This window comes from Frieseomelitta varia, unplaced genomic scaffold, assembly GCF_011392965.1.
Source record: "Frieseomelitta varia isolate USP_RPSP 00005682 unplaced genomic scaffold, Fvar_1.2 scaffold_164, whole genome shotgun sequence".
Taxonomy (NCBI): Eukaryota; Metazoa; Arthropoda; class Insecta; order Hymenoptera; family Apidae; genus Frieseomelitta; species Frieseomelitta varia.
The window spans coordinates 24,513-52,202 of NW_025109350.1; the positions used below are offsets into that span (position 1 = coordinate 24,513).

General features: G+C 31.0%; 1 protein-coding gene across 4 annotated transcripts in view; it reads right to left on the bottom strand.

Moving 5' to 3' along the window:
* Positions 1 to 27,690, bottom strand: part of LOC122538465 (patj homolog) — a 130,733-nt gene that overhangs the window by 24,223 nt on the left and 78,820 nt on the right. For all 4 annotated transcript variants that reach the window (XM_043672555.1, XM_043672556.1, XM_043672557.1 and 1 more), the window contains exons 8-9: positions 2,440 to 2,574; positions 992 to 1,150 (exon numbers count right to left, since the gene is read on the bottom strand). In XM_043672555.1, the coding sequence (XP_043528490.1) occupies positions 992 to 1,150; positions 2,440 to 2,574 (294 nt within the window). The remainder of the gene's footprint in view (positions 1 to 991; positions 1,151 to 2,439; positions 2,575 to 27,690) is intronic.

The window sequence follows — 27,690 nt, forward strand, 5'->3', positions numbered from 1 at the left end:
ATGAAATTTCTAAATTGACCGAAGCTCTTATAATTTTCAAATTTCAAAACTTTGGAATTCAATCTAAACCTCAAAATGTTTCAGCCGGTTCTGAAATGTCTTATCGTGAGTGGAATTTTTCAGTTTCGGAGAACTCCTGAATTTTTGAAGTTTTCGACAATTTAATCTAATCTCTCGCCTAATCCTCGAGTGCACGATCGATCTTCTACATTCTCCTAACTTTCAAATATCAAAATTCTCGACAAAACGCTTAAATTCCTTAGTTCATCGAACATCCGAACACTCAAATATTCTCAAACTGCTCAACTTCCTAAACGTTCGTATTCTCGAGTTATTATCGAACTCTCGAATTTCCAACTTTTGAAACACTTCAAACGTCGATTCCTCAAATCTCTTAACCTTCAAATATATCTATCTCTCGACATCCTGTACCGCCCTCAAGCCTCAACGCAAAATTTTTAAACCTTTCAGCCCTTTCAACTCGATAGTTGCGCTTCCATTATATAATTATATTTCCCATATATGATTATATAATTATATATATTTCTATTATATAATTATATAATTATGTAAATTTCTATTATATAATTATATAATTATGTATATTTCTATTATATAATTATATAATTATGTATATTTCCGCTTTTATTATATAATTATTATACATTGATATATATACATAATTATATTTCCCATGATTTCTATTATATAATTATATTTCCCATGATTTCTATTATATAATTATATTTCCCATGCTTCCTATTATATAATTATATTTCCCATGATTTTCGTCAAGAAACGTACAAACACTTGGCAAATGATTTGATCGAGATCTCGAAGAGACCACGCGCAGAGTTTCGCAATAGATTCGCACGCGAGTTGAAATTTGTTAAACAAATCTCGCAGCACTGAAAGCAAAAAAGAAAGAGAGAGAGAGAGAGAACGAAAGGGGGAGGGGAGGGGAAAAAATAAAAAATCTGGAATACAATACCTGGTAATCTGGCGAGGTTGGTTCGACAGGTCTGGCGACAACGAGGCGCACGTGCGTGCCGGATTGTCGCAGGACTGCCGCAACCTGTTCACTTCCCATTCCCCGCAGATTGACATCGCCGATTTGCAATATATGGTCCCCGCTCTGCAGCCGATTATCCTGCAATTCGCACCGCGAACCAACCGTGTTTAATTCGGCAATCGATCGTGCTTAAACGCTCCTGCTTCGTTTGTTTCATATACGTATATATTCTTTTTTTTTTTTTTCTCCCCCCGCGAGATTTCTCATCGATGGCAATTTCCGCGGCCAGTCGTCGACGGACTTCCGGTTCTCGCGACCAATTCGATTTGGCGGACTTTATCGAAAGCTAAAAACGATGGATCCGAAGCAGCTGAAGAAAGAATTTACGACAACCAAATTCGCGTGCTTTTCTTATCTGAGATCGACGAGAATTAATTTTAACTGGCAATTAATTATTGAGAATTGTTCGTTATATAGAACATAGTTGAGAGTTTCAATTCGATGTTGAAAGAGAATCTCTTTTAATCTTGGATTAAAATTCGAGTAGATTTGCTTGAGACTTATGTAACGCTCGAAACTAATAAGTAGGAGCAATCAACAATTTCTGGCAATTGGAATTGTTGAACTTGGAATTATTTTGACTATGTAATTAGATCAGTTAGGTGTAACTATACTTAGATAAATTAGATTAGATTTGAATCATAATTAGAATTATTGCGGTTGAAGTTCAAATTTAACCTCTTGCGCTGGAATGACGTGCCGCGAGAACGTCGAGAATCTTTTGTCCCAATACTTCAAATTGAAATATTCTCTCAATTTTAAGTATATTTAAGTATAACACAGGCAAAACAAATAATAAATCTATTACTTCTCAATAATTTCTATCCACTGATGTATACATACCGACCAGTTCAAAAAGAAAGCGACGAATTATTGTACATACGGTTTTTGGTCACTCGTTATGGTCCGCAATCGGTTGCCAGCGCAAGCGGTTAAAGAGAGAATCTCTTTCAATTTTTTAATCAATGAATCTCGAATCGAATAAGTTTCTTCCTTCCAAACTGTTCGTTCGAGATAATCTACAATTGTCCAAATTCTTATAGAAGTTTTCGTTGAAATTCAATTTTATATTGAACCAACGAGTTTCGAGTCAAATAATTTAGACATTTAATCTTCTGAACTAATAATTCGTTAGGATCTAAATTCGTGACTAAAGAAGTTCAACTTTCACATAAATGTTTGTCTATCTTAATAATAATTGAAATACTTTTATACTTTATTGTATATAATAAAGTACTTTTGTACAAAAAGTTCAAAAGACTTTTATATTAAATTTTTGTCTTACTCTACGTTTATCTAAATTTTCACGTTACGCTTTTTAATACAGTTCAAGTATCAGAGGACGATCGTGTTTGCGATAAACTTACTCGATCGGCGACACCCCCCGGAAGAATTGTCTTGACGACGACACCAGTGCTTCGCCCACCGACGATTCCGAATCCAAGACCACTGCCATCGTTGATGAGATCTATAACTTCAACTTGTGCCCATTCCGTGTTCAGCTGCGACAGAACAAACACACAAATTCAATATTTGACAAAGAGGCGAGAGTACTAATTAACGCGAAAGTACGAAAGAACAAGTGTTCAGAATATAATATTTCAATATTTTCTTTTTTACTTATTTTAATATTAATTACTCTTCGACATGAAAGTCGCGAGCAGAGAATTTGGAAAATTTCGAATTCCGAGGTCGACACTTCGGATCAGAAATCTGAAAACTGAAGCATATTCGGCGTCAGAGATCTGGAATTTAGAAATTGGAAAGTCGGAAACCAGAAGAGACTTGGAATAAAATGATTTAGAAAATTGGAATTTGAAACTTGAGATGGAACAATTTAGTGGAAAGTTTGAATTTAAGAATTCGTAGTTTGGAAGTAGAGATTAAAAATTCGAGACTCGAAAGAGATTCATTATTATTATTATTGTTTACTGACTCGATTTATTTGTCAAGTTCTTGATCCTGAATTGGAACGTCGAGTCCAAATAGCAAACAGAAAAGCACATTGTGAAAAGTTCAACTACAAAGTGAAAAAAATGACAAAAGTTCCCAACCTCCAATCGAATTTCGTCGTTCTCTCGTTATAAGTGAATTAATAACCTAACCAAGTGATATCAATATTATGATTCCAATTGTTCATCGCTTGCACGTATTTCTTCCTTGTCCGCGCAATGAAATAAATTGCAATAATGGCGCTTCATGAACGAAAACGCGCGCGTTTATTAAAACTCTATCGTAGATTGCATCGTTCTGTCGCGTTTGCTCGCGGTTTTAAAACGAGCCGATGTATAATACTTTACGTGAAAATTCACCAATGGGAGAACGATCCGACCGATAATTAATATATCGTTTGAACTTTGCTGGGAACAAAGGGAAAATTTTATCACGGAAGAGACGTCGACAAGAATTATTGTGAAAATAATATCAACGAGGATTTTCCTTATTAAAGAGAAATTTTATTTTCCTTGAAATTGAAATTTTCAACCGGCAACGTGTATTTTTTTTCTTTTTTTTTCTTTCCAATGAAGATTTTACTCGGAATTACTCCACAGAAGTAATACTAAGAAGAAATTATTGTGAGAATTATTTACTTTGTTCTTGAATTTCTTGTTATACTCGAGATTGGAGTTTTTTTTATCTTTTTTGTTTGAAGTTTCATATTAAAGTCGCCAGAGAAATAATGTTGACAAAAAAATTGTAGAAATGAGTATGAAAATGACTTTAATAAAGATCTGAAGAGCTTGGCTATACGTACATATGTACATCGCAGAATGAATACGTGAAATTAGAATTTTTAATTCTACGTTTATTCCTTAATGGAAATTTTTATTTCAGGCTGCATAAGATTGTTCTTAAAAAAAAAAAAAAAAATAGAATCGTCGGAGAAGTAATGTTAATAAAAAAATTGTAGGAATTTTTAAAGATCATATATCGTAGAATATTCTACATGAATTTGTACATGAAATTAGAATTTTTAATTACAGTTTCTAATGGAAATTTTATTTGTTATGTAAAATTATTCTAAAAAAAAAAAATAAAATAAAATAAAATAAAGTCGTCAGAAGATGAATAACATCAATAAGAAATTATATTGTAAGAATTACTGTTACAAAATAATTTTAATAAAGATTTATACAGCTTGGTTCTATATTATAAAATGAATGAGAAATATTTGACTTTGTATTTTTATTTAAATTTGAAATTATAGCGTGTATCTTTTCACGAAAATTTTATTTGACGTTAATATACACGTGAAATTAAAGTATAAAATCGTCAGAAGAATATCAGAGTTTCGTTGTAAGGAATGCCATGAAACACACTATCTGACCGTTTGCATAAAATTTTTGACTTTCGTTGGTTTTATTAAAATTATTCACAGAAAAGACTGAAGAAAAAAATCTTCAACTGCTCATATTTGTACTTAAAATTCTATTTAAAATACTACTGATAAGAAAAAGATCGTCGCGCAAAAATAAATAGAACGATGAAAAAGAAATAGTCTACAAGATCCTGCTTTGTTAAAAAGCTATTATAAATGCTGCAAGAACCAAGATTAGGCCCGTGCGAGAGTTCTGTAAGAGGGGGCGCCGCTTCTTTCTTTTGCCTCTTTCAATTTTATTGCCCCAGGTGTGTGCTCACTCGACAGATAACAAGATACGTTAAAGTTGCAAGGAAAAATGAAAGAAAAAAAAAAAAAAAAAAAAAAAAAAAAAAGGAAAGAAGTCTTCTCAACTCAATTATGTAATTATATTTAAAACTTTATACGACGAAATATATGTGANAAAAAAAAAAAAAAAAATTAAAGTTGAAAAGAAAAATAAAAAAAAAAAAAAAAAAAAAAAAAAGAAAAAAAAGGAAACTCGATGTGCAGTGTCGTCACCGAGAAAATTCGTGGCTCCAGGCTATACTGAAACCTTTCATCGATCCACGACACTTATACTCATTTATTACACACATACAGACAGTGCGTTCCATTGTGCAATGTTGTCATAAATTCTTCGAGTGAAATGAAAATTTAATTTTTCACGTAAAAAACAAGAAAGAGAGATTAATTTCTCTCCATTCGTGTGAGTGCATCGATTAATCACTTTTCAAGAACAAACGCGTAAGACGCGACGATGTTTCAAGGAATTTTGAAGAAACTTTTTGTTTCGAAAGCCTTGGAAATTGTGAGAGAGACGCTTTTGGGAAATAAAAAATTTTCTACGCGAACGCGCTCTGTTCGCTGTCGCCAGGCTTTCCTCCTTTCGCCTCTATCTTTATTTCTATGTTTATTTCAGCACTCACAAGCTTTGCTTACCCTCCTGAGGGATGCCGGTGTACATATCTGGATACGGCTGAGAGTCGCAGTGATACGAGTCAACGTACGAGTCACTGCCTCGGATTAAAGACACTCGAGACGCTTGACGAAAAATTTGCAATTTAAAACTCGCAGCTGGAAATTCGCAATGTTGAAAATTCAAGGAGACGAAGTTCGAGTCGATGTTATTTCATTCCAGTATTTAAATTGGAATAAAAAAAGAGAACAGACTGAAAGCCAGAAATTGAGAAAATTGGAATTACTGAAATAATTTACGAGTTTTCGAATTCACAGTTTGCAAAGGAGAAATTAAGAATTCAAGACTTTTGAAAACGTTGATTTTTCAGACTTCAAACTTCTGATTTCTAACTTGTGATTTTTGTCCAGATTTTTTCTTTATCTTCCAATTGTTGCAAGAATGGAAGAAGATATCTCCGTTTCGAAAATAATTTATTTAATTTTCAAACAAAATTACTTTTCGCTTTAAAGAACGAAATTTCTCAGGCAAGGAAGCACAACCTCGAATTATGGCGTGCAATTAGTCGACAGTGAGACTGAACGAATCACACTTTCAACGATTAAAATATTATCCAACTATTCTTGAAATGTTGACGATTGAGACAACTTTTTATCCTTTGATAAATTCTTCGATAAAGTTTTGTGACCCATCCTGCCGACGAAACAAAATGTCAATTCCGTTAAAATCATGTAAACATTGCAATTAACGAGATGAAGTTTTCTAATTATCGCTCGAGCTAACAACGAGGTAAGAAAGAACAAGATCAGAAGAACGAGGAATATGGGTCAATAGTTCTCATTAGAACAAAAAGAGAAAGGAAAGGAAAAAAAGAAATGTATGGAAAGGAAGAACAAGAGAATGGAAGAACGAAAAAAAAAAAGAAGGAACGAAGAGTCTCTGAAAATTCGCATTGTTCCTTTTTCGGCGTCGTCGTTTCTCTCAGGTGGGAAAAAAATATCTTCTCCATCCCGGACGCAATCTTTCTTAATGAAAATGGTAAAAATAAGCAAACAAGGCTAATTCTAATTTAGCCTTGTCAGTTATCTGTATTATTATTCGTTATATCACGTTATATCTCGATTAATCAATCATAGACGATGAAGAATTATAACCGAATTAATAAACGATGAAAATTAATTTTACAATGCAAACCTATAATTTTGCAAAAAGAAAAAGTCGTACAACAATCCAGCTGGTCTCGTTTCAAAGCGTAATGTCTCTACTTTGACAATCCTCCGGAGTATTCCTCGAAGATGTTTCTACATCGAGCAGCAAAAACGAGAAAATAAGGTTGTACTTTTATTCCTGAAAATTGGAAAAAATTCAACCGTCTGTGAGAGCGTTAGGCCACTTTATTCGTCGCTACGTTCAACACGATCATGAAGACTGAAGTTTTCTCTTTGCAACGACCCGAATTCTTAAAATTTGTCGTACGATTTCTTTTTTTTTTTTTTTTTCCACCGCCTCATCGAACATTTTTGAACAATGGCGTTCAAATGACAAAAATTCGAGGGATCTCGACGTTTCGTTCTCCAAGCCTAATTTTCGAAGTTGAACGAAACTGCAAAGAAAGAAATCGCGCGGCAAACATCATTTCAAAAAGAAAATTCCAATCTAGGGGATTAAGACAGATCTAGTTACGAGGAACATTTTTCAACGTTTCTCCGAGACGTTTTTGCAACATTCTGTCGAGAACTCCATTTGGGTCTAAATAAAGAAAATCTTTACACGCGCCGATCGATGTAACAAATTCTTCCCATCGATCCTCGATTTTCATTACCGTGAGGAAAACTTACGACTGAGATATTACTGGAAAGTACAAGCTCCATATATTTTCCTTTGACTTGCGCGAAGGGATGCGGCCACCCCTATTAATCAATTTAAAGAAGACGGGGGCTCGTTTCTTCATCCCTTCTTATCAAGCGTGTTTCGTCGGACCAAAGTAATTAAGAAGAATCTTAAATTTCTCGAGAGTTTCCTTCGATTTAGTTGTTGCTTCGTTGTTCCATACTTTCGTATTCTAGCGAACAAACGACCTCAAACTATCGCGGAACAGTTGCGCTACATTTTAAATACATTTTTGAAATAAACATAAATTGATCGTAAAGAAAAAAAGTATAATGACCCTGACCTCGAGATCTCGTTAAAATAAATAATCACTGAGAAAAGATACTTTCACCTTGTCGTTCAGTTTGAAATAGTGGAACTTTGCTGTCGGAAATTTTTTTCTTTTTTTTTTACAACAAAACATAAGAGATATCGAAGTGATCTCTTTTGGCTGATTCACCACTGTATTCGTTCAGTCCGCCGGAATCTCGATCGAACAATCCGAAGTTCAATTCCAAGAAAGGTTTGTCGCGAATGATTTAACCACTTGCGCTGGGAACTGATTGCGCGGACCATAACGAGTGACCGTATACAATAATTCGTCGCTTTCTTTTTCTTTTGAACTCATGTCGGTATGATGTCGCTGAATAGAAATTATTAATAATCGAATAAAGTAAATTATAACATAATAATGTTTATAATGTTAAAAAATTATTAAGAAGTAACTTAATAATTAAATAAGTAAATTATTAAGAATAAACTTATCATTTGTTTTGCCTGGGTTACATTTAAATATATGTATATATACTTAATTATAAAAATATATATACCTAAATATTTAAATAAATATACTTACTAAATAAATATATGTATATACTTAATTATAAAAATATATATGTATATATACTTAATTAAACATGTATAAACTTTACATAAACTTTTATATAAAATGTAATATAAAATTTATACAAAATAAACTTTATATAAACTTTTATATAAAATATAATATAAAATTTATATAAAATTTATATAAAATAAACTTTATATAAACTTTTATATAAAATATAAAATAAACTTTATATAAACTTTTATATAAAATATAATATAAAATTTATATAAAATAAACTTTATATAAACTTTTATATAAAATAAACTTTATATAAACTTTTATATAAAATATAATATAAAATTTATATAAAATAAACTTTATATAAACTTTTATATAAAATAAACTTTATATAAACTTTTATATAAAATATAATATAAAATTTATATAAAATAAACTTTATATAAACTTTTATATAAAATTTGTATAAAATAAACTTTATATAAACTTCATTAAAATTGTAAGTATATATATACTTAAAACTGAGAAAATGTTGCAACTTGGGACAAAAAATTCTCGACGTGCGTGGCACGTCATTCCAGCGCAAGAGGTTAAATGACAACGATAGAAGCGGTTGTCGAGCCAACAATTGCAACTTGAAATCCCGTTATGAGTACGTCTTTAAAGCTTCGATAGATTGCTTCCCTCTTGACGAGGTATCTTCTTCTCTTCACTCTTTTTTCTTCCCCTTCCATCTTCTTTTCTTCCTGGTTCGTCTTCGCTCGCTTTGCAGACAAATCCTCCGGCGATCGACTTTATCAAAGTGAGTTAAACATCGGGTAATATAGCTGCAGGCCAACGTAGGAAACTGTGCTGATAATAAAATTTCTTTCGAAACGATGTTGTACTTTTCCTTTATCGCGGAACTTTCAACGAGAGAAGAAATCAATGGCCACGTAAGGGCAGGATCACTCACTCTCCGCGGTGGTTGTTTGCAACATTCGGGCGGAGATTTGAGAAAAACCGGGGAATTTCGGGGAAATTTCTCGCAGAGGTTCAAAATTGTCGACTTTCGAGTTTCGAGCTTTCGTTTGGGATCTCAGATAAATGCTCAAAGCTTTTAACGTTCGACACAAATTTTGATTCTTCCTTTCTCAAACTTCAATTTCCAATATTTCATTTGAGATTTCCGAGCTTCGAGTTTCAACCTTCTGAATTTTCTACTCAAATTTCAATGTTCCTTCCCGATTTTTAAAAATTTCAAATTTCACCCTGTTGATATTCGAATATTCACCACTCGAATTTTTAACCTACAACTTTTAATCTTCTTTTTGGAAGTTCAACCACGCTCACGTCACGAACTTCAAAGAATTTCAAGTTTCATTTTTCAATGAAAACCTCGAGACGACGTCGTGCTTTCCTTCGTCGATGATTAAGTATAAATCTGACCGACGGAACACGCAGGGAGATGAGAAAAACGTTTGCGAGATTTCACGGGGAATTTAAACTTTCGAATGTAAAATATAGAAGGATTTACGCTCATATATCTAAGCAGATTATCTCGAAGAGATAAAATGGACGTTTTAGCCATCAACTTTCGAATTTCTCGATTTCAGATTTTCAAAGTTTCCAATTTTCAACTTTCAACGTTTTCAATTTATCGCATCCGAGTTATAGTATTTAATCGTTTAATTATTATATGATATTTATATTACTATATAGTATTTAATTATTTATTTAATATTACATTATATTAAATATAAATTATAAAAATAATATAAATAAATTTAATACAATATAATATTTACAAATATTATAAATATATATATATATTATATTATATAATATTTAATTATTTATTTAATATTATATTATATTAAATATAAATTATAAAAATAATATAAATAAATTTGATACAATATAATATTTACAAATATTATAAATATAAATATTATATTATTTAATATTTAATTATTTATTTAATATTATTATATAGTATTTAATCGTGTAATTATTATTAATTTATTGTAATTGACACGTGACACTTAATTACTACTAAATGAACGTTTAATTACTCAATTTCTGAAAATATCTGACGAATGCGAATCACGTTTGTTGCATCTTTCCTTTTTTTTTTTTTTTTTCCTCCGTCTGGAAGAACGCTGCGCAAGAAATTGTATCCAACTACGAGAAACCAATATCGGTCCGATTAATACCGAAATGAGGCATTAATTGTTTCACCGACACCGATAACGAAGACGCTGGAAAGAAACCGATAACCTAGAGTGAACTACCCTTTTGAGCCGATAATTGAATTAATTTCGCGAAGTTGGCACACGTTGTTAACTACTCTCAACGAACAACAGGCCCTGTGTATTTATAATATTGACCCAATCCCGTATCGGAAATTTCGCGAAATTTATACGCGAATATTAATTAGTTGCAACAATTATCAACTGATTACATTGGTCTGTAAATATGCCACGAAATTGATGAAAATTACAATAATCATCTCGCGACGAGTCAGGATCAATAATAAATTTTCTCTGTTTGCGAAAACGTGACGAAGGAGGTACGAAACATGTCGGATGAATTTAATCGTGAACGACAGTTAATCGTTAATGATCGTCGATGGTGTTTAAGCAATTACCATCGCGAGAACATAATTTTTTCACTGCGATCGGTCAATTAATTTGTTCGTCACTCTAAACGTGTGAGACTGATATTAAATATAATTGTATAATATTTCTCCTGTAAAACACTCGATTGAGTATCAAACGTTCTAAGTATAATAAAAAATATCTGTATGTACAACGAAGTTCCTAATCTGCAAAAAGGTAACAGATGATAAGAGATCACTTTTCCAAACGGCCAATAATTCGCCTAATTTCAATTTAATTGCCACAATTCGAATGAAATATTTAAACTCTGCTAATTTTTACTAGTAAGAAATAATTTTTATTAAAATTGATAATAATTTATTGACAAATATAAATGTAAAAGAAATGATCGAATGAAAGGTGTAAAAAAAAAGAAACCATTTTCATTAATTTAATAAACGCAGTTAATAATTTACTATAAATATAAATATAAATGTAAAAGAAATAATCAAATGAAAGAGGTAAATATTAAGAAAAACCATTTTCATTAATTTAATAAATGCGATTAATAATTTACCAATAAATATAAATACCAAGGAAATAACCAAATGAAAAAAAGGGCCAAATATTAAAAGAAACCATTCTCATTAATTTAATAAATGCAATTAATAATTGACTAATAAATATAAATACGAAAGAAATAATCAAATGAACTAGATATTAAAGTATTAAATATATTAAATAAATAAACAAACCAAATATTAAATCTATCAATCCAACATAAACGCAGCGATAATTTGCTAATATATTCTCTAAAGTAATCCGATTTGAAGCACGAGGAAGCAAAATTTTTGTACAAACTCACCCCTCGTGACTCGTCGATCGCTCGCCGATCGACAAATTCGTTTAAACCAAAAGCAAATCCATCGGCAGGCGAAAACAGGCCGGTTCGATTAAACGTTCGTATCCGACATTCATAATAAACCAGCGCGTGATTTACGGTTTGAAAACGATATACGAACGGTTTGGAGAAAATAGAAAATAGACTAGGTGGTGGTGTCCTGATTCGACAGGCAAACGAGGCGAAACGTTTATCAAACACGCGTGTACACGTAGCTTGGAAAATTGAACAATGTCTCTCGTTTGGCCGAGAGAGAAAGAAAGAACGACGGCCACGTTAACCCCTTGCGGTGGCAACTGGTTGCGCGGACCATAACGAGTGACCGAACTGTATAAAATGATTCGTCGCTTTCTTTTTTCTTTTGAACTCGTGTCGGTATGATGCCACTGAATAGAAATTATTAATAATCAAATAAAGTAAATTATAACATAATAATGTTTATAATGTTAAAAAATTATCAAGAAGTAACTTAATAATTAAATAAGTAAATTATTAAGAATAAACTTATCATTTGTTTTGCCTGGGTTACATTTAAATATATGTATATATACTTAATTATAAAAATATATATACCTAAATATTTAAATAAATATACTTACTAAATAAATATATGTATATACTTAATTATAAAAATATATATGTATATATACTTAATTAAACATGTATAAACTTTACATAAACTTTTATATAAAATGTAATATAAAATTTATACAAAATAAACTTTATATAAACTTTTATATAAAATATAATATAAAATTTATATAAAATTTATATAAAATAAACTTTATATAAACTTTTATATAAAATATAAAATAAACTTTATATAAACTTTTATATAAAATATAATATAAAATTTATATAAAATAAACTTTATATAAACTTTTATATAAAATAAACTTTATATAAACTTTTATATAAAATATAATATAAAATTTATATAAAATAAACTTTATATAAACTTTTATATAAAATAAACTTTATATAAACTTTTATATAAAATATAATATAAAATTTATATAAAATAAACTTTATATAAACTTTTATATAAAATTTGTATAAAATAAACTTTATATAAACTTCATTAAAATTGTAAGTATATATATACTTAAAACTGAGAAAATGTTGCAACTTGGGACAAAAAATTCTCGACGTGCGTGGCACGTCATTCCAGCGCAAGAGGTTAAATGACAACGATAGAAGCGGTTGTCGAGCCAACAATTGCAACTTGAAATCCCGTTATGAGTACGTCTTTAAAGCTTCGATAGATTGCTTCCCTCTTGACGAGGTATCTTCTTCTCTTCACTCTTTTTTCTTCCCCTTCCATCTTCTTTTCTTCCTGGTTCGTCTTCGCTCGCTTTGCAGACAAATCCTCCGGCGATCGACTTTATCAAAGTGAGTTAAACATCGGGTAATATAGCTGCAGGCCAACGTAGGAAACTGTGCTGATAATAAAATTTCTTTCGAAACGATGTTGTACTTTTCCTTTATCGCGGAACTTTCAACGAGAGAAGAAATCAATGGCCACGTAAGGGCAGGATCACTCACTCTCCGCGGTGGTTGTTTGCAACATTCGGGCGGAGATTTGAGAAAAACCGGGGAATTTCGGGGAAATTTCTCGCAGAGGTTCAAAATTGTCGACTTTCGAGTTTCGAGCTTTCGTTTGGGATCTCAGATAAATGCTCAAAGCTTTTAACGTTCGACACAAATTTTGATTCTTCCTTTCTCAAACTTCAATTTCCAATATTTCATTTGAGATTTCCGAGCTTCGAGTTTCAACCTTCTGAATTTTCTACTCAAATTTCAATGTTCCTTCCCGATTTTTAAAAATTTCAAATTTCACCCTGTTGATATTCGAATATTCACCACTCGAATTTTTAACCTACAACTTTTAATCTTCTTTTTGGAAGTTCAACCACGCTCACGTCACGAACTTCAAAGAATTTCAAGTTTCATTTTTCAATGAAAACCTCGAGACGACGTCGTGCTTTCCTTCGTCGATGATTAAGTATAAATCTGACCGACGGAACACGCAGGGAGATGAGAAAAACGTTTGCGAGATTTCACGGGGAATTTAAACTTTCGAATGTAAAATATAGAAGGATTTACGCTCATATATCTAAGCAGATTATCTCGAAGAGATAAAATGGACGTTTTAGCCATCAACTTTCGAATTTCTCGATTTCAGATTTTCAAAGTTTCCAATTTTCAACTTTCAACGTTTTCAATTTATCGCATCCGAGTTATAGTATTTAATCGTTTAATTATTATATGATATTTATATTACTATATAGTATTTAATTATTTATTTAATATTACATTATATTAAATATAAATTATAAAAATAATATAAATAAATTTAATACAATATAATATTTACAAATATTATAAATATATATATATATTATATTATATAATATTTAATTATTTATTTAATATTATATTATATTAAATATAAATTATAAAAATAATATAAATAAATTTGATACAATATAATATTTACAAATATTATAAATATAAATATTATATTATTTAATATTTAATTATTTATTTAATATTATTATATAGTATTTAATCGTGTAATTATTATTAATTTATTGTAATTGACACGTGACACTTAATTACTACTAAATGAACGTTTAATTACTCAATTTCTGAAAATATCTGACGAATGCGAATCACGTTTGTTGCATCTTTCCTTTTTTTTTTTTTTTTTCCTCCGTCTGGAAGAACGCTGCGCAAGAAATTGTATCCAACTACGAGAAACCAATATCGGTCCGATTAATACCGAAATGAGGCATTAATTGTTTCACCGACACCGATAACGAAGACGCTGGAAAGAAACCGATAACCTAGAGTGAACTACCCTTTTGAGCCGATAATTGAATTAATTTCGCGAAGTTGGCACACGTTGTTAACTACTCTCAACGAACAACAGGCCCTGTGTATTTATAATATTGACCCAATCCCGTATCGGAAATTTCGCGAAATTTATACGCGAATATTAATTAGTTGCAACAATTATCAACTGATTACATTGGTCTGTAAATATGCCACGAAATTGATGAAAATTACAATAATCATCTCGCGACGAGTCAGGATCAATAATAAATTTTCTCTGTTTGCGAAAACGTGACGAAGGAGGTACGAAACATGTCGGATGAATTTAATCGTGAACGACAGTTAATCGTTAATGATCGTCGATGGTGTTTAAGCAATTACCATCGCGAGAACATAATTTTTTCACTGCGATCGGTCAATTAATTTGTTCGTCACTCTAAACGTGTGAGACTGATATTAAATATAATTGTATAATATTTCTCCTGTAAAACACTCGATTGAGTATCAAACGTTCTAAGTATAATAAAAAATATCTGTATGTACAACGAAGTTCCTAATCTGCAAAAAGGTAACAGATGATAAGAGATCACTTTTCCAAACGGCCAATAATTCGCCTAATTTCAATTTAATTGCCACAATTCGAATGAAATATTTAAACTCTGCTAATTTTTACTAGTAAGAAATAATTTTTATTAAAATTGATAATAATTTATTGACAAATATAAATGTAAAAGAAATGATCGAATGAAAGGTGTAAAAAAAAAGAAACCATTTTCATTAATTTAATAAACGCAGTTAATAATTTACTATAAATATAAATATAAATGTAAAAGAAATAATCAAATGAAAGAGGTAAATATTAAGAAAAACCATTTTCATTAATTTAATAAATGCGATTAATAATTTACCAATAAATATAAATACCAAGGAAATAACCAAATGAAAAAAAGGGCCAAATATTAAAAGAAACCATTCTCATTAATTTAATAAATGCAATTAATAATTGACTAATAAATATAAATACGAAAGAAATAATCAAATGAACTAGATATTAAAGTATTAAATATATTAAATAAATAAACAAACCAAATATTAAATCTATCAATCCAACATAAACGCAGCGATAATTTGCTAATATATTCTCTAAAGTAATCCGATTTGAAGCACGAGGAAGCAAAATTTTTGTACAAACTCACCCCTCGTGACTCGTCGATCGCTCGCCGATCGACAAATTCGTTTAAACCAAAAGCAAATCCATCGGCAGGCGAAAACAGGCCGGTTCGATTAAACGTTCGTATCCGACATTCATAATAAACCAGCGCGTGATTTACGGTTTGAAAACGATATACGAACGGTTTGGAGAAAATAGAAAATAGACTAGGTGGTGGTGTCCTGATTCGACAGGCAAACGAGGCGAAACGTTTATCAAACACGCGTGTACACGTAGCTTGGAAAATTGAACAATGTCTCTCGTTTGGCCGAGAGAGAAAGAAAGAACGACGGCCACGTTAACCCCTTGCGGTGGCAACTGGTTGCGCGGACCATAACGAGTGACCGAACTGTATAAAATGATTCGTCGCTTTCTTTTTTCTTTTGAACTCGTGTCGGTATGATGCCACTGAATAGAAATTATTAATAATCAAATAAAGTAAATTATAACATAATAATGTTTATAATGTTAAAAAATTATCAAGAAGTAACTTAATAATTAAATAAGTAAATTATTAAGAATAAACTTATCATTTGTTTTGCCTGGGTTACATTTAAATATANTTTTTTGGAAACAGAACGGGAAAAATACAGCATTGGAAGTCAGAATTTCTTTCATATTTCTATCTTTACTGAAAAAAACAATCATGGAGCGTCCCAGTTTCTGAAATCGTTCGATTTCACTCATACGTGCGTTCTTTCACGACTTCTCGCGAAAAATTGTCGTTTAATTACTGTAAGATGATATTTTGCAAGTCGAAAAATGATGAACCAAAAAAGTTCAGACATTAATTTATAAACACGGAACTGTATAAAAATTAAATTAAATTAATTGACGAGTTAAATTGCGTTCGTTGTATCGAAAGATAAAGATCACTTTTTTTTTCTTTTCCCTTGTATAATATATCCGTCAAATTTTTGAAGAAATCTGCAAACAGCTTGATGAAATTTGTTTCAGAGAGATTTCGTACCCTGGATGAGGAGTTTGCGAGACATTTAACAACAAAGTACGATAAAATGATTTCACAACAGAGACATTTGAAATAAAGTGAAAATATAAGGGCGGCGGTTCATTTGTTAATTGATTCATCATATTGAACTATCGGAGGGAGAAAATATTTTCACCTGCCTGCCGCAATCAGCGTATTTACAAAATCAATATTTCCCTATCCACGAGCTTCTGGGAAATTTTCACATAAAAATACGAGAGAACCCGGCAGTTTCGACGATTCGATTTTTGTCGGAATATTTTCAAAGGAACTTTCCTCGTTTTCATGGAAACTATCTTGGTTCGGTTATCTTATTTACGACGCGATTGCAAATTTCGAAGTTAACCTGATACCAGAAAAAGTTTCTAAGTGAATTCCTGTTAAAGTTAGACGAGTGAAAAATAAAACAAAATTCAATAAAATTTCCCACGAATGTAGAAAAAAATTCGCCCGAGTGAACCAATTACCCGTAAAAATTTTGCACTTCCAGGATTCACGAAGGAATTTTCTCTCTCTCTCTCTCTCTCTCTCTGATATTTTCAAAGTTTGTTATTGGAAACTTTGGATATCAAGAACGTAACATGACACGTCGATCGCGCATTCTTCAAAAAAATGAATAGTATTAATTAATTCAGAAAGAAAGTTTATTCGCTGGGTCTAAGAAAAATGACTCCATTTTAACTTTTTTTAGTTACTTTTAGCTCTTTGACGTGACTGGCTTGAAAAAATTTTAATTCAAAGAATTGTTCATAAAAGAAGTTACATAAAATTATACGAAATATGATGCATCAATGGACGAGAGCAACTTTTTTTTTTAATTATTCGAATGCGAATTCTTTCAATTCAATCTCACTCAAAAGGTTAGACAAAATTGTACCGAATCACTGAAAAAAAAAAAAAAAAAGGAACTTCGTTTTTCAATTCTTCAACTATACGAATTGAAAACGATTAGATTGAAAATTTCCTTTTCTTCAATTCGTTTGAACGTAATTCAACATTCCGTTCTTGCGCCATGTCACAAAGTAAAGCTACGTCCGTACGCTTGTTGGAAATAAAAAATTTACCATGTATTTACCATGAGATAAAGCAAAACGCCGCGAGATAAAAATAAAGAATTTTTTTTCGAATTTTCTCCGCTACGTGAAACGTAGACTCCGCCGGCGGGGAAATCGGATTGCGCAAACCATCCTCCCGCGTGTACGTTTTTGAAACGTAAACGAAACCGCAGGAGCATGTTATCGACAAGGCGAGCCCCAACGATTAAAGCCGGTAGTACTCGATTACGTTCGTTCATTTCTTTTTTTTTTTTTTTTCTTTCTTTTTCTCTCGATCGGCAATCGGCGACGAGTAAACTGCTTGGCAATTCGACGCGATTTCGACCTCGGCCGAATAATTGAATCCGAACTTGTTTAAGAAAGCAACTTTTACGCGATTCTCTCTCTCTCTCTCTCTTTCGCTAAAATCTAAAGGTAGGCTTTCATCATTAATCAGATAAACTACAGAGCCGTGTTTTCATTTTCTTCGTCTACCCCTATTTTTTTCTTTTTTTGTTATTTTATTTTTATTTTATATATATATATATATATATATATATATATATATATATAATAAATCTTATATTATATATAATACATATTTATATTATTTTATTATTATTTTATATATATATATATCTTATATTATATTATATATAATATATATTTATATTATTTTATTAATATTTTATATATATGTTATATTATATATATTATATATATAATATATATTTATATTATTTTATTATTATTTTATATGTATATGTATATTATATTTTATATATATATATTATTATTTTATATATTTATATTATTTTTTTTTCTTTTTCGTCTCCTCTCTCAAGCAAACTTTCGATCGTTCGATGTTCAAGCAACCTGTTAAGAAATTGCTAGGCTTGCCACGTCCTTGAACTAACAAGTCGAAAGTCCGATTTCTAAATTTTCAGATCCCCAACCTCTTCAACAGATGTATCTAACATTTTGAATTTGCAAATTCAAAATCCAATTTCCATGTTTTTAAATCTCCATCTACGGTTTGGTACGCTGTATATTGTTTAGTGATGCACAGATAGAAATAGCGTTCAATAATTGCGCTAAAAAAGACAATTTAATTTAAATTGGAACTCTGTGCTTCGAACGAGGGAATTATTGTTTTTCCAATATTTTTACACGCTGTTTTCTTGAACTTTCAAGAAAAACGTGCCCCTACTTTTTTCACCAGTTCCATGGATAGAAGATGCAACCTTGTCATTTTCAAAAGAAGCAAACTCACGACTGCCAAAATAGTAGAATCTTCGCTCTTCAGAATCAACACTAGAATTATCGACGACTAACACGTAAAATTTCAAGAAGAAAGAGAACGTTTATATTAAAAAAAAAATCTAGTGTTAAAGCGAGACCAAATGGATCGTCGCATAATCCTCCTTTACAAAGTTACATGTTACAGTTTCAATTATTCAGAATTTTTCCATCGTCATTCATACTGTATACAATTTCGACAGCTCGAGTCTCCGAGTTTAAGGATTCAAGCTCTCGAGAGTTGAGGATCTCAACTTTCACGGCTCAACGCTTGAACCTTTGAGGTTCAAGCCGTAAAAGCCACGAGTAAAAAAGGCTCGAAGCTTACTTTAACGCTGATGTCCCAACAACCTTTCCAAAAAAAAAAAAAAAAAAAAAAAAAAAAAAAAAAAAAATAAAANACCAAAAAAAAAAAAAAAAAAATCCCTCGTGTCAGATGAAGAATCGCGCGTGATTCTTCGTCGAAAGTTCATCAATCAGCGCGAATACCGGGGAAAGTTCGACAAATTCCCCGACAAGACAGTCATCGCGTCAGACAATTTCCATCGGAATGGATGGAACAGCCGGACGATAACTCCATTTCCATTCTAATCGTCTTATCGGTCTAGTCGAACAAAACCGATCGAGCACGAAAGAAATGGAAGAAGTGGAGAGAGGAAAGAAATGGCTCGCGACGATGAGAAACAGAGAGGCGCGAAAGATGTATCCAAGTGAGGGCAATTACACGGACGATCGATCGAAAGGGATTTTATCGCGACGCGACGCGACGCGGATCTTCACCGCGAGCTGGCTCGTTCCACGAAGAAACAAAGAAGTTAGAAAGCAGCGACCGGGGAGGTTTTAAGGTACTTTCAATCACTTCGAGCGTAACCGAACCGATAACGACGAGAAACTGTCGAGATCTCTCCAGCCGGTTCTAACTTTGTAAAAATATATTATGCAACGATTATAAACTTGGTCTTGGTTTAAAGCGTGAAGGTTCTACTTTGACAATTTTCTTTTTTTTTTTTTTAAGATGTTGTTTGAAAGTTGAGAAATAAAAAAAAATTTATGTAATATAATTTAAGTAAAAGATATAATATAATTTAATATAATTATATAATATAATTTAAGTAAAAAATTTATATAATACAATTTAAGCAAAAAAAAAAAAATAATAATGTAAGTAAAAGATTTATATAATATAATTTAAGTAAAAAAAAAAAATAATTTAAATAAAAAATTTATATAATATAATTTAACCAAAAAAATATAATTTAAGTAAAAGAAAATATAATTCAAGTAAAAATATAACATAATTTAATATAATTTATATAATATAAATTATAATAAATTAATTTATATAATGTAAATTAAGTAAAAAATTTATATAATATAATTTAAGTAAAAAAAAATAATTTAAGTCAAAAATTTATGTAATATAACTTAAGCAAAAAGAAATATAATTTAAAAAAAATTTATATAATATAATTTCAAAATTTATATAATTTAAGTATTAAAAAAAAGTCTCGAAAAGTTCAAACGTTTCTAAAAAGTTTGTAAAATTTTTTTTCGTGATTAGACTCCAATTTTTCATGAAACTTTTTGTACGATTTTTTTGTTCGCCATTTTATCAAACGTTGAAGTTCAGCGACGAAATATTAACATTTCCTAAATTTTCGTCGTTTTACTTTAATATTCAAAACTCGATAAAATGATAGTCGTTGTGACGAGAACACGATGGTAGATCTAGTAGTGGACAAAATTTTCCAATGCTTTCAGAGACGTTTATCTCTTGTTCTAGAAACTTGTAAAAATTGGAACATCTCTAAAAATACTGGAAAATTTATTCCACAACTGGATCCAGTATACTCCTGAAGATAACAATTTTCTCTTTACAACAACTCCTTGACGACTTGCTATACAATTTTTTTTCGCCATTCTATCGAACTTTCAAACCCTAGAGTTAGACAAGAAAAATTTAAGTTAAATTTAAATTTAATTTAATTTAAATCCTAACATTCTTCTCGTCGTGTTGAACCCTAACGTTCAAAGTTCGCGAAAAACCGCGAAAGAAGATCGCAGAGTAAAAAAGGAGTAAAAAAAGTTGAACGGAGAAACCATGATCGATCGCAGTCGTGGGAAAAATGTTTCCATGTTTTCGGAAGCGTTTGAATTTTCATAGATAAACCTTTCAAATCCTCGAAATTCGAGCTACGAATTTTTCGTTGCTCGTGTACACAATACAGGCTCGGGAGCGGTGTCTAACAATAAGATCCCATCACTGGCAGAAAGTATGTAGTAGCCTACCTCCTCGAGGTCGAGAGCCGAGCAGCTTTCGACGACGAAACTCGAGCCAGACAGAAGCATCGCGCATCGCCCGTGTTTGCCGAACCGGTGTTGGTGTGGATGATACTATTGACGACGAGAATATCGTTAACCCCTGACGCGAGTGAAAAACGGGTGGCCTCCAGCTTTTCTTGGGGATCCGTTGTCGGCAAATATCGGTCGGAACTTCGATAATTCCAGACCTCTACAGCTCGAAAAACTTATGCAGGATGTGTTGGAACGTGTTGTTGCTGACAAAGTTGAAGACTACGTATGTATGTATGTAAATAGGTTCGCGAAAGTATACTTTGAATGCTTGTACAAAGTTTGCTTTTTATGAATATGCTGGTTTTTCGGATTTGAAATAAATCTGAGACAGGTATACAAATTTTGTAAGTTATAATTTCTACGAGTCTTCGGATATTTTCACGAGCCACCAGTCAGACTTTATATGAATATTGCATGAAATTCTTTAAAACGCTATTATTGCATTTGTCGCGTTAACTTCTTCACTTCTGTTAGAATGAGAAAAAAGAAAAACAAAAGTGAAACTCGTAACAGTAGAACTGTTAGCAAAATAATATAAAAAACCATAAAATAAAACTGTAAAGTATAAAGTAAAACGATAAGATAAACTATAAACTATAAATAATGATAGACTATAAACTATAAATAAATAAAATAAACGACAAACTATAAAATAAAACGACAGCAAAGTGATACTTTGTAATGTGATGGAGAAAAAAATATTTAAAAAAATAATACAGATACCATCGACACCGCAGGAATAACAAAACAATGACAATCACATAAAAACAATAAGCTTACTTATTTCTTTTATATAAATTATACATAACAGAATAGAAATGAATAAAATATGTAATTAGATGAAAGAAACTTAAGTAAAACACAAACGGAGGGACAAGTTGCCAACAGTTTAGTTTTGTACCATTTATCTTCGCAACAACAGAAGTTTTCGCCATTTTATTAAACCAAGTACACTCGCGACGACAAATTTCCCTCATTAGCAAGTATAAAACGACAGCCAGCGAGCCGGTGAATAAATAAAACTTATTTCGTAGGGGGAATGATATCACGAATATCAAGGAAATCGTAATAAAAATAACTCTAACATTTTATTTAATCTCCGATACCTAATAATACTCATACTTGTCACTTTGCAATCATTTTCGTTCTAAATTTGAGAAACGAAATGGATGATAAAATTATGAAATTATATACTGAGAGGAATTGAGCAGCACGTTATATATATTTTAACTATTAGTATATTTTCCTCCATGTGGTCGGAATATTATTTCTAAAATTTCACGAGTAATTCTAGATAATAGCGTGAAGAATTTCTTTTATAAGATAACAACAAGTTTGATAATACACATGAAATTCTACGTTATTTAATTTTCTTACATGACGTGAAATTATTATAAATTTTACCTGATTTATCTCGACAAAAAGTTACAAAACCAGAGTCAAAAAAAGAAACTCGTAATATTAAAATTTACAATTCGTCAATCTGGTGATATTATTATTTAATAAACCATAGTGCAAGAGAATTCTACTAACGATAATAGAATCTTCGTTGTTTGAAGAAATTTTTATTTGCGTCTACGTCCTATTATCTTTATCTATACAACGCCTAAAATTACATTAAACATTAACTATTAATATAATATAAACTCGAACTGTGTTTCCATTCATATTTAATATAAATTTTAAATTAATCTTTAATTTCATGGGATTATTAAATTTAATCAAGTTTCATTCTCTACAAAATTTTTAGATTAAATAAAAACTGTCCGATCTTTGAAATAGACATCTCGATTGAGATAAATTTTAAATTTTAATAAATAGAAATTTAATGATCAAATCTCCTCGATTTTGCATCGATTTCAGCTCATGTCAGATTAGTTTCAATCAATAAATAAAATGAAATTATTCGTAACGAACTGCAAAGACTATAAAGTTTATATCATCCAATATTACATTAAATATTAAATATCAAATCACTCTTAAAACGTTACTGCCAAATATTAAATTACTTTGTCACCTCGTCACGGTAAAACAATTTTCATCCAATTTCAATTGATTTCGCGACACAACCGATAGAAGGTCAAGACGTCGTTCGCGAGATTAAAAGGAGAAGAATCAGTGTTGGCAGATAAAGGGGGGAAAAAAATAGAGGCTGTTGCAAATCTGATTCCCCCCGGGAAGATGGATCCTCCAATCCGGGAGAGATACGAGGAGTAAAAAGCGTAGCGAAATAACTATTTCCAGACGAACGTCTTCCATCATTTCCGAACTTATTATAAATTATCACATCTCCCTACGCAGCACTATCTTCCGCTTTTTTTTCCCCAAACTTGCAGCGATTCGTTTTCGTCCGCCCACGCTCCCATTCAATTTATTCTTATTAGCGGAGGCATTCGTAGTTTCGGGGAAATTACGCCAACGTTTTTCTTCGCGCTAATGTGATACACGGCTTGCTTCCCGTTAAGCGTGATCGTCTTTTCCAATTTGGAAGAGAACGGGGGAAATAATAGCGGTTTGACCAAAGAAGCAACATCGCCCTCGTTGAATGTCATCCGAAGACGAATTTCCTTATCAAGACCTTGTTGTAACATAACACTATGCCGAATAACAATCATGGAACAAAATATGGAACACTTCCAAAAAAAACAAAAATTCATAATATAACCCAAGATTTCTATCAAACAATGACTACCAACAACATGAAAAGAAAAGACAGAATAGTCATGACAAGGCTTAGAACAGGATACTGCAAACTCACGCATGAGTATCTTATTATTTATTATTTGTTGTTAGTCAACCTTAGGTCCAATAAAAAAAGAAAAAGAGTAAAAAGAATAAAAAAGGATAAAAAATAAAATAAAATTATGGAATCAGCCAAAAGTAGAATAAAAAAAAAAATTGTTAAATAACGACACGCCGATTTTTATGCAGAACTGAAGAAAAAATCAGAAATTTGCTTCACCCGATGCTCAACTTATTCCTTATATGCATCCTTATGTGAATTTTTAGATTAGATGTATAACATTTAGAAGGATTTGCTACATTATTAAAAAAAAATTGCTGGAATTTCCTTGTCCACATATATATTTTACGCGAAATCGAATTCATACTGGAATCTTTCAGAAAAGAAGGAAAAAAAAAATTCTTCCCTAAAGAAAGCTAAAATCAAAACATATATTCAAAGAAGCAACATCGTTGGATGTCATTCCTTATCAAGACCTTGTTGTAACATAACACTATGCCGAAAAACAATCATGGAACAAAATATGGAACACTTCCAAAGAAACAAAAACTCATAATATAACCCAAGATTTCTATCAAACAATGACTACCAACAACATGAAAAGAAAAGACAGAATAGTCATGACAAGGCTTAGAACAGGATACTGCAAACTCACGCATGAGTATCTATTAAAAAAAAACAGAACTCCCAATATGTATCCAATGCAATCGAATTTTATGAACCAATCATCTTCTATTTGAATACAGCAAGTACCACGGTCAAAGGCAAAAATACAAAATAACTTCACCGGCAGCCCTGACGTCGCAGAAACACGTAGAATATGTCCTGAATTATCTAAAGGAAACTAACATCTGCCATAAGACATAATCGTCTTAAAAAAAGAAGGAAACAGTACCTAGCCGTCGCTAATGACCAGAAGGTAGATGCGACGTTAATCATAAATTAAAAAAAAAAGTAGCGGCTTGAACAGAAGTGGTTTGACGCGACCCTTGCAACGATCGCCGAAATATTTCCACGCGTTGAGAATGTTGAATATACAATTATCTTTCTTCGAAAGTGAACAAATACGAAAGGGAAACTGTTGGAACGGAATATACGAAACAACTGAAAATTTCAATTTTTAACAATGGTACGAGTTTTAGACGATAAAGTTTGAAGGAATTAAAGTTTAAAATATTATTTTAAGAATAAAATTTCGAAAGATTGTTGGAGACGAAAATGTCGATATTTTCTTTTAGAAAAGAAGGACAAAATAAAGAATCTCGTTATTGAACGTCACAGCGTGTAACAGTATTTTTAGTTGTTGATTATTCTTTCTTATACTTTCTTATACTCTCGTTGTATCAAATATAAACTCGTTTACATCATTCTTAATACAGATGTTAAAATTGGAATATAATAAAGCAGGAAACAATTTCTCTAGAATGGAAGAATTTGTCAGAACAAAGAATGTCTGAACCACGATTCTATGGCGATAAAATTTGGATAAAACTGTCAACATCAAGATTAATAATCGAAATTTCAATCAGAGAGATCTAGAGAGGTTTGCGAAACGCTTTGTGAAAACGTTTGTTGCTTGGTTGTTTGGATTCGTGGAGAACAACGTGATTATACTGGCGCATGACACACATACTGAAAAGCAGTCTAATCGTAATACTATTAAACGATTATCAGATATCCGCCAGTGCTAATCAAAGCACATCTGCTTTCGATCGTTATACATCCCACTAGTAGATAGTCTACGAGGTACCATTGTCCTTGATGCATTGTCAAATCAAAAATTTAACATTATACGTTGTTTAATAAAATGAGCGTTAATTTAAATGGACGTTTGGTGAAAATAAGAAAATATCCAAATTTCCAAAGATTTTCAATACTATTCGTTTTAGAATAGTATTTCAAATAGAAAAAAGAATTTTTTTATGGGACGACAAGACCCTATAGAATTTTACATCAATTAATTTTTGTAGATAGTCTATGAGGTACCATTGTCCTTGATGCATTGTCAAATCGAAAATTTAACATTATATGTTATGTTTAATAAAATGAGCGTTAATTTATTGGACGTTTGGCGAAAATAAGAATATATCCAAATTTCCAAAGATTTTCAATACTATTCGTTTTTGAATAGTATTTCAAATAGAAAAAAGAATTTTTTTATGAGACGACAAGACCCTATAGAATTTTACATCAATTAATTTTTGTAGATAGTTTATGAGGTACCATTGTCCTTGATGCATTGTCAAATCGAAAATTTAACATTATATGTTATGTTTAATAAAATGAGCATTAATTTATTGGACGTTTGATGAAAATAAGAAAATATCCAAATTTCCAAAGATTTTCAATACTATTTGGTTTAGAATAGTATTTCAAATAGAAAAAAGAATTTTTTTATGGGACGATAAAACCCTATAGAATTTTACATCAATTAATTTTTGTAGATAGTCTACGAGGTACCATTGTCCTTGATGCATTGTCAAATCGAAAATATGTTTAATAAAATGAGCATTAATTTATTGGACGTTTGGTGAAAATAAGAAAATATCTAAATTTCCAAAGATTTTCAATACTATTCGTTTTAGAATAGTATTTCAAATAGAAAAAAGAATTTTTTTATGGGACGATAAGACCCTATAGAATTTTACATCAATTAATTTTTGTATTTAATATAAAATTCAAATTAATATTTGACTGGGAGAATTATTAAGTCTGACAAATTTTAATTGTAAAAAAAATCTTTAATTAAAGAAAATAATTTGATCTTTCTAATCCTTTCTTTCGATCTTTTAATTGAAAATTAATAGAATAAATTATTCTTTGGGATAACAAGCGTTTTATTTTTTTTTTTATAGATCTTATAAAAAAATATAAAAAAAAAAAATGATTGAGACTTCGATGTTGAATTAAGACAAATTTGCAGATAAAATAAGATAAATTTTAAGATAAAAAGCAAAAGTTTAATAATTAAGTCTGCTCGACTTTTAAAATCTTAAAATTATACATAAAAAAAAAATATCGATTATATAAAATTAACAACGAAAGGGGAAGAAGTGATTTTGCATTCCTCTCTCTCTCTCTCTCTCTCTCTCTCTCTCTCTCTCTCTCTCTCTCTCTCTCTCCTTTTTTCTAAAAACAGCTCAAATGACGCAATTAACTGGAACACCCCGCTTACGTGCAGACGGTCTACCGCTTCCGGTAAACGAGAATCGATGTAACGACCGGGTCGCAATTCTCGGCGTAATTTACATGAATTCATCGATATATCGTAACAAATGAATTCTGTCGCGTGTAGAAAGAAATATCGATCCATTCTAATTTTCTCGTGATAATGGCTGTTGCCTTCTCAGCGAGAATGGCGAGAACTTTGCACGTCGTTAAAACTTCGCGCCACTTTTCTTCTCCGCTCGGAATTACACGCATCCTCGCGTCTCTCGTCAGTCTTGTCAGTCCGATTCTTAAATCATCGAAGAATTTTCTTAACACTATTACGGCGAGCGTCGCTCGATTTGGACAACAAAAATATTTAATACAAATAAATGAGTGAAAATATCCCCTAACATTGGAGCAATCGTATCAAAATATTCTACGTTATAATTTGAATGACAATTGAAATGAACAGATTTATTATTTTAAATTATGTTTCTGCCCTATGAATGGAAATTAATTTTGATGATG